Here is a 13,128-nt window from a genome sequence, read left to right as displayed (position 1 = left end):
AAATATTCATTTTTCGATTATCTTACCTTCACACTTTTATGTACAAAATAATGAGAGGAATCAATTGGTGTAAAGAAAACATACAGTTGTTTTTAAGAAAAAATATGGAATTGTTAATTGCAAATTACATATTTTTTCTTCAGAAATTATTTCAAGCCTCATAACTCGGAAAGTACTTAATGAAAACTAACTTAATTATAGTGTTTTGGAAAGCTCTCGAGATGAGCTATAAGAATATGTAAAAGCATATAGGGTGTCCCATTTAAAAAGTTGGACGTGACCTTCACGTGACCTTCAGGTGACTCTTCAAGGTCAAACTAATGGCACCATCTTATGTCTCCCTCGAAGCCATACAACTTTTGTCTGAAACACTTTTTAGTAAAACTCTTCCTTATCGAGATATTCGACCGTGTCCAGACTTTTTTAACACCCAGTATATTGTTACGTCCGCGTTACGTCCTTGGTTCAATTTGCGGTCGAGTCAGCTTTGGAAAGCAAGGAAGATCTCGTTGTCAAGAAGAATATTGATAAGACGAATGACAGTCGAGTCTGCCAGCTGTTAAGCTGAGCGGACGCGTCTCTATTTACGAGCCGTTGTATTATCGTGTTATTGTTTGTGTTTCTGTGTCGCCTATTAAAGTTTCGGTGTTACAAAGAACCGTATTATTATTTGCGAGTGCGCGAGCGTGTGCGCGAGCGAGTACGCGAGTGTCTTTGTGTCGCGCGCGTTCGATAGATATCGTTCCGCGGACGCAACATTTTGGGGGCTCGTCCGGGATTGACCGGACTGTGATCTTGTTGACGCTTTGAGCTGAGACGAAAATTTATTTCGTGTGGAAAATGGCGACGACAGAACTGCAAGATTTGGCGACGGGCGTCTCAACCAGGAAGAGGATGCGAGCTGCGACTCCCGGACTATCAGCGGAGTCAAACGCGCTCCGGGCGACTATGTCCGATTCAATGATTGCGCAGCGGACGACTGTAGAAACGAGCGAAAGAATCTCGAATAAACAGCTAAGTCGCCAATATTTAAAAAAATAATAATTATAGTTTTGTAGGAACGGCTAGATCGCACGCGGTCAGATCCGCGTAGTTTGTAAAAGAATATTAAAATGTTTAAAGAATTTATTTTAAATAAACCGGTGTGTGTAAGTTAAGGCGGGCTCGGATGTATCTTGGATAGGGAATTAATTCTTTCATTAGAATGCCTGGATGGCAGTATTCGTGATTTCCGGTGCTTGTTTTAATAATGGTTGTATTGGTTCTAATTATCTTTGAATGAATTGTAATTGGTAGAGTAATCTTCGAAGTGTTGTGGGAGGGATTCCCAAATTTATTTTGATTAGGGAATGGTTCTACATCCGAGGCCCGAAAAGAAAGGTATGGATGAAAAAAAAAGGTTTAATACTTGTTACTCGTTTTATTGTTTTTTTGTTGTTTAAGGGAAAAAAATTTTGATAATAATTCCGAATTTGGCAACGAAGAAATAAGAAAGAAAAGGGAAGGAGAGAGAATGTCAAGAAAGAAAATGAAATGGAATTATTTGAACATTAAAGGACGAAGACTGCCTCGCCCGCGGTTTTTGAGCCTTGGTTTTCCCGCGGGACGGAGGGCAAATGCCGAGGCAGAGGCTTGAGAAGTTCTCTTTGGAGAACGAAGGGTCCACGGAGGGTCACCCCTCTCTTGCCTGAAGATGTGGAACTACAAAATTTCTGGAATCATTTGAGTCGTTTGGGCCCAAGAGGATGTGCAGTTCGGTAACCTGAACAGCAGTTCAGAGAGAACATGAAGTCACATCGGGAACTTTAATTCGACCAAATTCCTGGAGAAACTTGCCATTTCGTGATTGTCGAGACGACAATCTTTCGAAGAGGAGGGCAAGTGTTACGTCCGTGTTACGTCCCTGGTTCAATTTGCGGTCGAGTCAGCTTTGGAAAGCAAAGAAGATCTCGTTGTCAAGAAGAATATTGACGAATGACAGTCGAGTCTGGTGCCAGCTGTTAAACTGAGCGGACGCGTCTCTATTTACAAGCCGTTGTATTATCGTTCCGAGTTATTGCTTGTGTTTCTGTGTTGCCTATTAAAGTTTCGGTGTTACAAAGAACCGTGTTATTATTTGCGAGTGCGCGAACGTGTGCGCGAGCGAGTACACGAGTGTCGATCTTTGTGTCGCGCGCGTTCGATAGATATCGTTCCGCGGACGCAACAATATATATCCCTAGTAGCACACTTTATTGCAGCAATATTGGCTAACAATATATATATCCAATATTTCCCATGTTGGTCCAATATTGCAAAGTAGACGCGATTTCATTTTGAGCCAATATTGAATTGTAATATTGGACGAATATATTATTTTCATCTTTAACCAAGATTGGCTAATTATACATACCCAAATATTTTTACATTGGATATAGATCAGTTTCTAATATATGACGGAATTCGCCATCAAAAAAAAAATAACCGTCTGTGGTTAATTTATGGAGCTCTGGAGCTCCTTGCAAAAGCTAGAGGAGGTGCAGCTATAATAGTCCGCACTCTTTGACTGATAAGTCGTGACTCGTGGGACCCGTGCCGCAGCCTTATATACTGCTTTAGATGGAGTCCCACTCTCGGGTTAGGTGCTTTTCTTTTCGCCATCTAGTGGCGACGCGCGAAGCTCACATATAATGTGTGAACGTGCAATATTGGCACACATTTACATTTACTTCATAACCAATATTGGTATTATAATGGATGCAACCATATTAGCAATACATTTATATTTATTTAGTAGCCAATATATTGGTTATCATGGACACTGCAATATTGGCAGAACACTTGTATTTTGTTAACAACCAATATTAGTTTTACATTGGGAAATATTGGCCAAGACATTTCCAATATAACCAATATTGAGCCAAGGTATACCAATATTTTGCCAATGTTTTGTGCTACTAGGGTATTTGCTTACCTCTAATTTTAATCCAGCTATAAAACAAAAAGAAAATATTATTTAATTTTATTTCTTCTTGATTTATAATGTATTAAGAATATCAATAAATATTTTATATCATATTACAAATGACAGATACTTCCCAGCAAACACCAAATAACAGTTATATAACTGTTAGTTATAATTTCCTACTCAACAATATAATTGTTACATGTTATATAACTGTTATGTGTTAGATAACAATTATATTGTTGAGTAGGAAATTATAACTAACAATTATATAACTGTTACTTGGTGTTTGCTGAGTTACCTTCTTGAAACCAATATCAGCGGTATATTCTCTGAAGCATTGCCGGCAAATGTTCAGACCATATTTGCGAATAAGTCCATGTCTATTCGCACAGGCACGGCTGTAATAAAAATTAAAATTAATTTCGTTTAGAACAATATATGTATATTCATCTAACATATATTACATATATATAATATTGATATAGTTTTAAACAATAGAGCTGATATATTATGTTTGAATATTAGTGCCATTGGCCGTTGCGCCATTTATTCCGATAGGCCGATAGATGTCGTCACTTGTGAAATGATTTATTTGTTAATTTTCGATTTAAAAAAATGCAATAAATCATTAAAATCACAATGGAGCAATGCGAAGTAATTAAGAAGCAATCATTTTTTGTTAGATATAATTGCTAAAAATTATTAAAACATTTAGTTCGGATAAGTGGCCGACAGGTGGCGTCGTCGTCACTTGTGAAATGATTTATTTGTTAATTTTCGATAAAATAATGCAATAATCGTTAAAGTAACGATGAAGCAATAGGGAGCAATTAGAGAGCAATCGTTTTATACCGGATATAATTGCCGAAAACCATTAGAAATATGTTTTTAGTGAAAATGGTAAATTTTACGTTTTTTGCAAATATTAAAAAAACTATTAATTTTGAAAGGGGAGCAATTGTAGATTCGAATGGAGCAATTAAGGAGCAATCGTTTGAACTATAGTTTATTCAAAAATATGAACTTCCAGCGCTAACTTATTTCCAGTGTGAAAATCTACCCTAATACATATATGCAGATCATCAACACCAGATAGCGCGGCAACGGCACGTCGAAGCGGGTGAAGCATCGGCACGTGTCGTGCATAGCATGACAGCGAGGCGGATAATAATATAACAATAATTTGTCAACAGTGTGTTCAATGTGCGACGATCGGTGAGATTCAAAGGAGGCCTTGCCGATGTAATTTGGCGTCCATGTTTCATTTGCACGTACAGATACAGGGGATGGGGATTGTCTTTCAGGTTATGGTGTATTCACTCTTCGTACGCTTGGCGGGAGATGCAGCGTACAGTTAATACAGTAATGAAATATATATATCTATATATATATATATATGTATCAGGATCTCTATAGATTTTTAGAGAAACATCGTCGTCGCGCATTTGTATTTTTTAACTTTAGTACTCTTATCAACGAACGCGATGACGGGATCTGATCCTAGTCTCTTGACATTCGATCGCGTATCCATGCTTGCTCCGGTGCTTTTAATTTTCGTTACGTGTCTCACAGTCTTCCACAGGTTAAAGTGAGTTGTCAAGATATACATATTTATATACAGAGTGTTCTTAAAAATGATATTTTGCTAAATAAGTATAAAAAACATGTGACATATTAAAAAGAAAATATATATATATATATTTAAACAAAATATATACTTTATGCATTTAATTAAATTATTAATTTTTACGTAATTTAATTAATATTAAGTTATTTCTGACATGACCATCACAATGTCTTTATAAATCTCAAAGCGATCAACTGTTTTACAGAACACATGTTCAAGCATTGCAGATGTTATCTTTTGAATCACTTTAGGAATAATTTAGTATACGATTTCCAAGCTGTAATTTTAATTTAAATCAGCTTCTAATTTTTCTACACTTCAGATTTAATAATATCAGCCAAAAAAACTAGTGTACATATTATAATTTTTCATAGTATGAAGCAATGAACTTTTTATAAATACATGAATTTATATAACAATGGATATACTATTATGCCAATATAACAATTTTTAAAAATATCTCTTATTTCATCGAAATAAGTAGTCATTTTAGGAACACCCTGTATATAATTGTATCACTTTCTGAGATATATTCTCTAATATTTCAATTATATATTTTGCAGAGTGAGATGGCCTGTAACTGTAAACTGCTGGTTCTGCAACAAAAACTCAAAAATCTGGAGGGAAGATTTAAATTGGTGGTTGTGCTCTTGGTGCGAACAATACAATGGCTTCTCTAAGGTAAAAAATAGTTGAAGAAATCTGTACTTCCAATACATTTTCATCATATTTTTATATTTATAATAAAAAATTTCTTTAGAACAGTGTTTTTCAAATTGAGAATCGCAAAACCCATGGGAAAAGTCATAGTGATATATTAAGGGAGTCTCAAAATAAAAATAACATGTATAAAAAGAATAAAACATTTCCTGAAAAAAATTACACATTTAAAAACACATTTATTAGACACATTTAAGAATACTATAATTTATTAAAAAATTAAAACACATTTGTAAGAATTTATTGAAAAACTAGTGTCCAAAGTCAAATTTTTTAAATGAAAACAGTTTGAACTACTCGCTCATATACATTTTTGTTATTATTGATATTGAGTTTTTGCAGGGATGTCGCGAAATATTATTTTTGTGTTTTGAATTTTATTATTTTATTTTGGGATCATTTTTTTGGAGTCATATTTTTTTGTCATGGAGGGCTAACAACCACTACTTTAAAAACCACTACTTTAGAATAGTGCTATATGAATAGTACTTATTTCAGAATGGTGATTACACGTATAATATCCCAGAACAATATGCAACACCAAATATGTCTACAAGATACTGCAGACTAATCAAACAAAGCAATTCCCGCAACATCTCTATGAATCACCTCTGTGCAAATTGCAACAAGCAGGAAAATCTAAAATTGTTAGAATTATCCAACTTTGAACCAAAGAGTGAGAGACATTACAATGCTGAGTTGACAAAGTTCAAGGAATATCTAGAGAAGAGATATCCACTGTGCAACAATTGCAAATTGACAGTACAGACTGTATTGAATAAGCAGGCATTATGGCTAACTCGTTATAAAATGTTATTCTTCAGACAGAAACCGATTAAAATGCTTATCGGTGTAAGTATACATTTTTAAGTAGTATATATTGTATGAGACACAAAATGTTATACACAATTAGATACTGCTGTAAACATGCACAATCATTGCAACGAATAATCATTTGTCAGTTTTCTTGCAGAATACGAGAAAATTGGAAGTACTTTTCCGAGTTATATCGACAATCCTGATTCCAATTATTGTATACAATCATGACTCTGTATGGTTACCAATTGGCGGTTTATTTTTTCACTTGTGCGCTTGTTGGGCAAATTCAAAGAAGAAGAGACTCGACATATTATTGATATTTTTATGGTTTTGTATTATTAGTTTTGTTTACATCAAGAATTCAACTTTTCAAAATGTCTGGCTTATGATGGACATTGTGCATTGCTTGGTGAGTTAAATGCAATAAAATATCTGTAGCATTCATTAAATATATTTTTACATGAACATTTAATTTATTATTCTTTTTTTTTTCAGATACAAGTATGCGCGTTTATTACAGGTTTCTTGAGTATAAAACTTATTTCACATAAAAATACATTAATAGGCTCAGTTGCATTCAAAAAGCTCAAACTGCACCCGCGAAATGTCGCACCTCAATCCACGTTACAGAACCACAGTGAAAGCAAAAATAACACTTCTAATGAAATAATCAATGCTGTTGAATCGTCAGTCTATGTAACAGGCGAAGTATCTTCCACTGAAATCAAATCGCATTCAGCAATGCAAGTATTCTATATTGATTTTTATTTTTAAACGAAATACTTCTATTTCATTTATTTTATATACAGTGTCCCAAAAGTGTTCCAAAAGAAATTGCCAAATATCTCAAAAATAAAAGCGATTGTAGAGAAAAATGTAGCGATGTAACGAATTTCCGCGATCCTAGATCTATTTGCAAAAAATAATCTTAGAGTACTCCTAACAATTTCTGAAAGTGAATGTGTATGTGTGTGCGTGCGCGCGTGTGTATGTATAATTTAATTATTTTATATTTAATCTTCACATTATTATTACATGTATTTTTATTTATCTTTAGATTGAGACAAAAGCTGTCTACCGTTTCAGACAACAACAACGATAATCATCTAAACTCTGTCTCTCAGAACAATAACAGTCTGCTAGATGGCTGTTGCTTGAATCACAGTCTGAGCACCCTCTTTCTAAGCGAAGACTCATCAAGGTATGGCAAGAATCCTACGAAAGCGACGCCAGCGATCTTCGAGCGAAAAATATACAGCACGACGAGCTCCGAGAATCTGTTTAAGAAGTTCGGGTCCGGGAATAGAAGATATATCTTGTCGCCGCCAAAACTCAGATCGGTGACGCAAACTTCGTGGGTGGCCGGCGGTTACTGGCAAGAGGGTCACATGATGACCGCAACCCCGCCGACGCTTTCACGATCGTCCAGTCAGAGCTCCGGCTTCGGATCGGCCGGTTCCTCCAACTTTGCCCCTTCCCGCGAGCCATCCGTGCACGAGTTCGATCGTTGTTCCATCGTGTCGGATGCCACCCGATGGTCGTATCATGCGTCACGTGCGAATCATTCATCACGAATCGAAGAACAGGAGAATTATGTTCGCGAGGCGAATGTTGGCAGCCCGAAGGATTTAACGCCGGCATTTCCAGATCATCGCACTATGACGACGACGACGACGACAACAACGACGATCGTTGCTAGCTCCGGCTGGCTCTCCGCGTTACTTTGCGGCTCGCTGATATTGAACATGATAGTGCTGTGCGCTACATTATTACGTTAACGTGTTGCCGCATTGTGCCGAGTTGTTGTGTGTTCATCGTAATTTTATGATTGCTATATAGCTATTAATGTGATCGCTAACGCTGATTTAATCCTCGAGTACTTGGTGGATTCAAATTGAGAGATATCTTCTTCTCATTCCTCTCTTCTCTCCCGTTTCGATTTTTCTCACCTCGCGTACAGTTTTACACACCAAATAAAATTTCATAAATTCCAAGATTCAATTTCGAGTCTGATAGATGACATATAATCTTCCCATCACTTTGAGAGTACTTTAAGGTGAAACAATTGTACTACTGCTAATTAGAAAAGGACGAGCGCAATTTTGTGCGCGTCAAATATTGTTACACTGACAATGTTACACACTGCCAATGTACTTGTTACGGATACTTGCTCCAACATATCTGCCTATCTTCACTCGGTCTTACAAATACATGTGTAAATACATCCGAGAGTGTTCTAAAGTTGAAATACGCGGGAGATGATATTTGCTCATCTCATTCTTTTCAAAATATATAGTTTTTATTCTTTCTTATTCCAAAAGAAATATATTGATATATATTTTGAAATATATTGGTTTTCATCTATATTAACATATTTTAAATAGAACACTTTATATATGCGTAACGTAATGTTTTTTTCTCTCATAAATAAAGTTGTAAGAAATTAGTTAAGGAAAAAATGCGATGTGCAAATATTTTTTTACGCGCTGTAATTATTACTTCAGTGAGAATGTACGTATATTAATCTTTAAAGGTAATGAAATAAGGATATTCGTTTAAGCGTTAAAGTTTTCCTGTTTTCTATACATACTTGTTATTTATCGATAAAATCGATCGTACACGCACTGCCGAAAATAAGAACCTCGTATATAAAAAGAAAAAAAAGAAAATGCGCTCTACTACAGGCACATGTGATTCATCTGTCTGTTCTTATAGCTAACAGACTAGGAAAACTTGTTGTAATAATGTTAACTTATATTGTATTCCGATTATTGTACGTTTTGATATGTACGATATTGTACAATTGTATCGAGACAAAAATAAAACAGTAATTCTTTTACAATAGTTTTGAAATGTATTCATCTTTGGGCTTACTTATGCGGAGAAGATAATCCTGTTAGAGTTCTTGATAAAATATACAGACAAAAATGATCTCATAAGAGTGAAAATATATTAATATATAAATCGTGATTTAGAGAGCATTAGAGATGTAAATAGAAAAAAAATAAAAGTCCTTTTCTTTATAAAATAGTTTTTTATGGAAACAAAATAAGTTTCATTTTTTCAAATATTTAACCCTTTCGTACCTCCGGCTTTCCCAAAAGAGATGTGTTTCATATGAAGACAGTTTAATAGGTTTTTGGGGGTGCTGATTCCAAATTTACCATCAAAATTTAAATTCAAAATGGCAGATTCAAGATGGCGACTATGAAAGGCTTAAATATCAATATATTTAAAATATGAGCTTAGATCTAGAAATTTCATTTTTTTAAATTTATATTATGTTTTTTCCTGAATATGCACACACACGTCTAATTCGTTGTTATATACTTTTTTTTACAAGCCGCGCATCTGCCGTGAGACTTGGATGCCCGTCGCTCGCGTCGTCCTACTTTGATTACACATATAAAATATTATAATATTTATCATAATAAAGTTGTAATCACATTTAAATAAAACTTTAAGTTTATATTTAGTGCATAAATTCTACGATTTTTCGATTAATATACGGTTCATCTTCATTCTCGAAAAGTTTGATTTTTTGCAGTTTAAATAATTATATTTTATTGTAAACATTACATTTCAAAGTGCGCGATTTTTTTTACATGTAGCTTGAATCTTCTTCTTTAAAACAAGCCAAGGTAAAAGTCGATAGGATTATTTGTTTAAAAGTTATGATTTTTTTCGTAGATGGGACTATGTCCCGGAGGTACGAAAGGGTTAAACAGCTTTGCAAATTGGTTTTTCATTATTTTTGATTTTTCATAAATGATAGATATGAACTAACAATTATTATCTTAAATATAGATCGCATTTCAATTAGCTACATAGTTACGTCATTACTGTTTTTATAATTAGATCAAATTTCCAAAAATAAATTAAGATGAATAATTTATCTTTATTATAAAGCATTTTGTAATTTTCAAAATGTACTTTAATTAATATTTTAATAAAAAAATTAAAATTCTCTTTTATATTTTTAATTTATTTTTCGCGAAAGTAATATTAATGGATTATATAATGAGATTTTTCAATTAAAATGATATTAATTATTATGATATAACTCGAATAATCTTTAGTTAGATGTATAATAAAAATTTTCTCTCGTTATGCATCTAATTGAAAAATTATCCAAATCATGTGTTAGGTATAATTTGCAGCAAAAGTATCATTAATTCATTAAAATTACTCTCGAAAAAAGATAAATTAAAAATATAAGAATTTTTTTCGTTTTAAGGGGTTATACCTAGTCTGAATTTTTTTTTTGGCCATTATTTTTTTATTGGCTTAAATGGCGTAAAAACATGTCAAGAATAATGTCTGACATCATTCATTGTTGAAAAAATTTTTTAAGTGCTCGTAAAAGACGAATTTTCGAAGCAACTCCGAGCGCTTGAAAATGACAAATTGAGTTTCGAAGTGAGTTTCGCCCCTTTTACTCATTACATTATACATTACATTACATTATGTACTATGTATTATGTGTTATGTATATACATTACATTACATATTACATTTTACTCATTACATTATAGTTTCTAAATGAGGTACAGATGTAGGTAGTTGGTAGTTCGAAGCAAGTATTGAACATACGAGTATATTGCCTGTGTAGCCAGTTTAGCCGTTGAAATAAAACTGCGAACGCGTGTTGCGAGCGTTGTGTGGGCAGTTTTCTCGTGCATTTGAGTCGCGTTTTAGATTATTTTGTGAACTTTTGTATTGAATCATGAGTGATAAAGTGTATAGAGACCATAAAGGCCAACAATTTAAAACCACCGCTACTAAACGAAGCAAAATAAGCAATCGAAACCCACCTAACCGTCATTCTATGGACAGCGTGTCAGACGAGTTCCTGAGTGCTTCAGCAAAAAAACTGAAACCTGGCGTTACTGACGAAGACAGAGATATCGATGAAGGTTTGGGGTATCGTCTCATCAATTTTATGGCAGTATTTACAACTCTTTCGCAAATGATAGTATGCAAAAAGTGCAAGGGTGACGTAAGTTTTACGGAAACAAGCAAGCGCGGGCTCGGTTTTAGAATCGTTGTGACTTGCAATGAATGCGGTGAATTTTATATCAATAACTGCCCGATTATAAATAATCATACGTATGAAATAAATATAAGAATGACTCTTGCAATGCGCATCCTGGGAATTGGATTGAATGGCATAAAAAAATTCTGCGCATTTATGGATCTTCCGAAGCCCGTTTTTCAATCGACGTATGTTTTGATAGTAAAAAATATTTTAACTGCTACTGCATCTGTACGAGATCTAAGTATGAAGAAAGCGGCTGAAGACGAAATAAAAAAGACCCTCGACCTCAAAAAAACTAACGAGATTATCGTTTCGGCGACGGTTCATGGAGGAAAAGAGGCTTCTCTTCGCTTTTCGGATTAGTCACACTTATCGGTTGGTTTACGGGCCAACCCTGGCAAAAATGAGACGTTTGTTTGGCGTTTACATGAACGTTTGTGGAAGTTCGTCGAGAGTTTAAAAACGATTAGTAAAGAGTTTGTAGAACAAAAATTGCAACACTGCAGCGTTTAAAAGACGTTTGTACGTTATAGCGTAAACGTAAACGTTTGAAAAGTCTGAGTAAACTCTGTACACGAAGATGTATCAACGTTTACTGAACGTACTCTGAAAAATGTTACCTCAGCATTGCAAAACTTTCATGTAACATTATATAAAGAGTTTGTAGAACAAAAATTGCAACACTGCAGCGTTTGATAAGCATTCAAAACCCAACAGCGTTATGTAAGTGCTCTTACAAAGTTTGAAAAGCATATAAACTCTCAGAAAACCCTCACTCAACGGTTGTTAACGCTTTATAAAGTTTCTTATTTTCGCCAGGGAAGTATTAGAAGTGTGCGTAAAATCTAAATACTGCAAGTCTTGCGAATATTGGAAGAAGAAAGAAGGCACTGCTGAATACGAAGAATGGGCCGAAAATCATCAGTCGCAATGCCAAACTAATCATACCGGATCGGCGGGGAAGATGGAGGTTGATGCGGTTACTGAAATGTTTCAACGATCCGAAACTCTGTACAACGTCAAGTACGGTAGCTACATCGGCGACGGTGATTCTAAAACCTACAAAGGTATCATTGATGCCAAGCCATACGGCGATTTTAATGTTACTAAGAAGGAGTTCATTGACCATGTACAGAAGAGAATGGGAACTCGACTAAGAAATTTAAAGAAAAAAAGTAAAGGTCTGGGAGGCCGTGGCAAATTGACTGGCAAACTCATAGACGAATTGTCTATTTATTACGGCCTTGCAATCAGAAGAAATCCGGAATCGGTTGAAAAAATGCGAAATGATATTTATGCAACATTATATCACAAGATTTCAACCGATGACAACCCGCAACACGATAAATGCCCGACTGGAATAACATCGTGGTGCTCTTGGCAACAAGCGCAAACTTCAGGTACTATCGATGTTTATACACATAGGTCCATATTCTGAATCCTCTTTTATCGATAAAAGTGCCTCTAAAAGTGGCTTACAGCCAATCAGAAGGCTTATAAGCCATTTTTAAAGGCACTTTTATCAATAAAAGAGGATTCAGAATATGAACCATAATCCTGCAATGCACGACGATGTTTTCAATGCCATTAAACCAATTTACGACGAACTCAGTTCAGACGACCTTTTATCTCGCTGCTTGGGAGGATTCACCCAAAATTCGAATGAATCGTTCAATTCTGTTGTTTGGTCGATGGCTCCGAAAACGATTTCAAGCGGAAAGGGGATATTGGACATTGCTACAAATATTGCGGTTGTAACTTTTAATGACGGATTATCTAATATTATGAAGATCATGGATGTACTCGGCATTACTGTTGGTCGTCAATGTTTCGATTTTTGCTTGGAAACCGACTCGCGCCGCGTTCAACTCGCCGAGCGCTCAGTGTCCGATGCCGCCAAAACCAGCCGTCGTGATGCGAAATCAGCAAAAAAAGAATTGGAGAGGAGTGAAATCGACGTAGAAGGCCAGTTATATG

The 13,128-nt window shown here is 35.0% G+C and overlaps 2 protein-coding genes and 1 pseudogene across 3 annotated transcripts; all 3 read left to right on the top strand.

The window, feature by feature from the left end:
• Window positions 1-465: 465 nt before the first annotated feature.
• On the top strand, window positions 466-8,957 carry LOC145968846 (uncharacterized). The gene is made up of 6 exons (XM_083094675.1): window positions 466-4,535; window positions 5,138-5,255; window positions 5,793-6,146; window positions 6,268-6,522; window positions 6,609-6,856; window positions 7,171-8,957. The coding sequence occupies exons 1-6, from the start codon at window positions 4,432-4,434 to the stop codon at window positions 7,889-7,891; spliced, it is 1,800 nt and encodes a 599-aa protein (XP_082950801.1). The 5' UTR covers window positions 466-4,431; the 3' UTR covers window positions 7,892-8,957.
• Window positions 8,958-10,450: 1,493 nt separating this feature from the next.
• Window positions 10,451-11,558, top strand: LOC145968844 (uncharacterized; annotated as a pseudogene).
• A 309-nt stretch (window positions 11,559-11,867) lies between these two features.
• On the top strand, window positions 11,868-13,057 carry LOC145968845 (uncharacterized). Of its 2 annotated transcripts, XM_083094674.1 has the most exons (3): window positions 11,868-12,218; window positions 12,287-12,551; window positions 12,764-13,057. In XM_083094674.1, the coding sequence occupies exons 1-3, from the start codon at window positions 12,126-12,128 to the stop codon at window positions 12,907-12,909; spliced, it is 504 nt and encodes a 167-aa protein (XP_082950800.1). In that variant the 5' UTR covers window positions 11,868-12,125; the 3' UTR covers window positions 12,910-13,057. The 2 variants fall into 2 exon arrangements, with proteins under 2 accessions (XP_082950800.1, XP_082950799.1); XM_083094673.1 differs by having other exon boundaries at window positions 11,868-12,551.
• Window positions 13,058-13,128: the final 71 nt, after the last annotated feature.

Source organism: Camponotus vicinus, unplaced genomic scaffold (genome assembly GCF_025532165.1).
Source record: "Camponotus vicinus isolate PSW18456_S1 unplaced genomic scaffold, iyCamVici1.0 SCAF_3, whole genome shotgun sequence".
Lineage (NCBI taxonomy): Eukaryota > Metazoa > Arthropoda > Insecta > Hymenoptera > Formicidae > Camponotus > Camponotus vicinus.
Note: the sequence above shows the minus strand (reverse complement) of the source record. Positions and strands in the feature narration are given on the sequence as shown.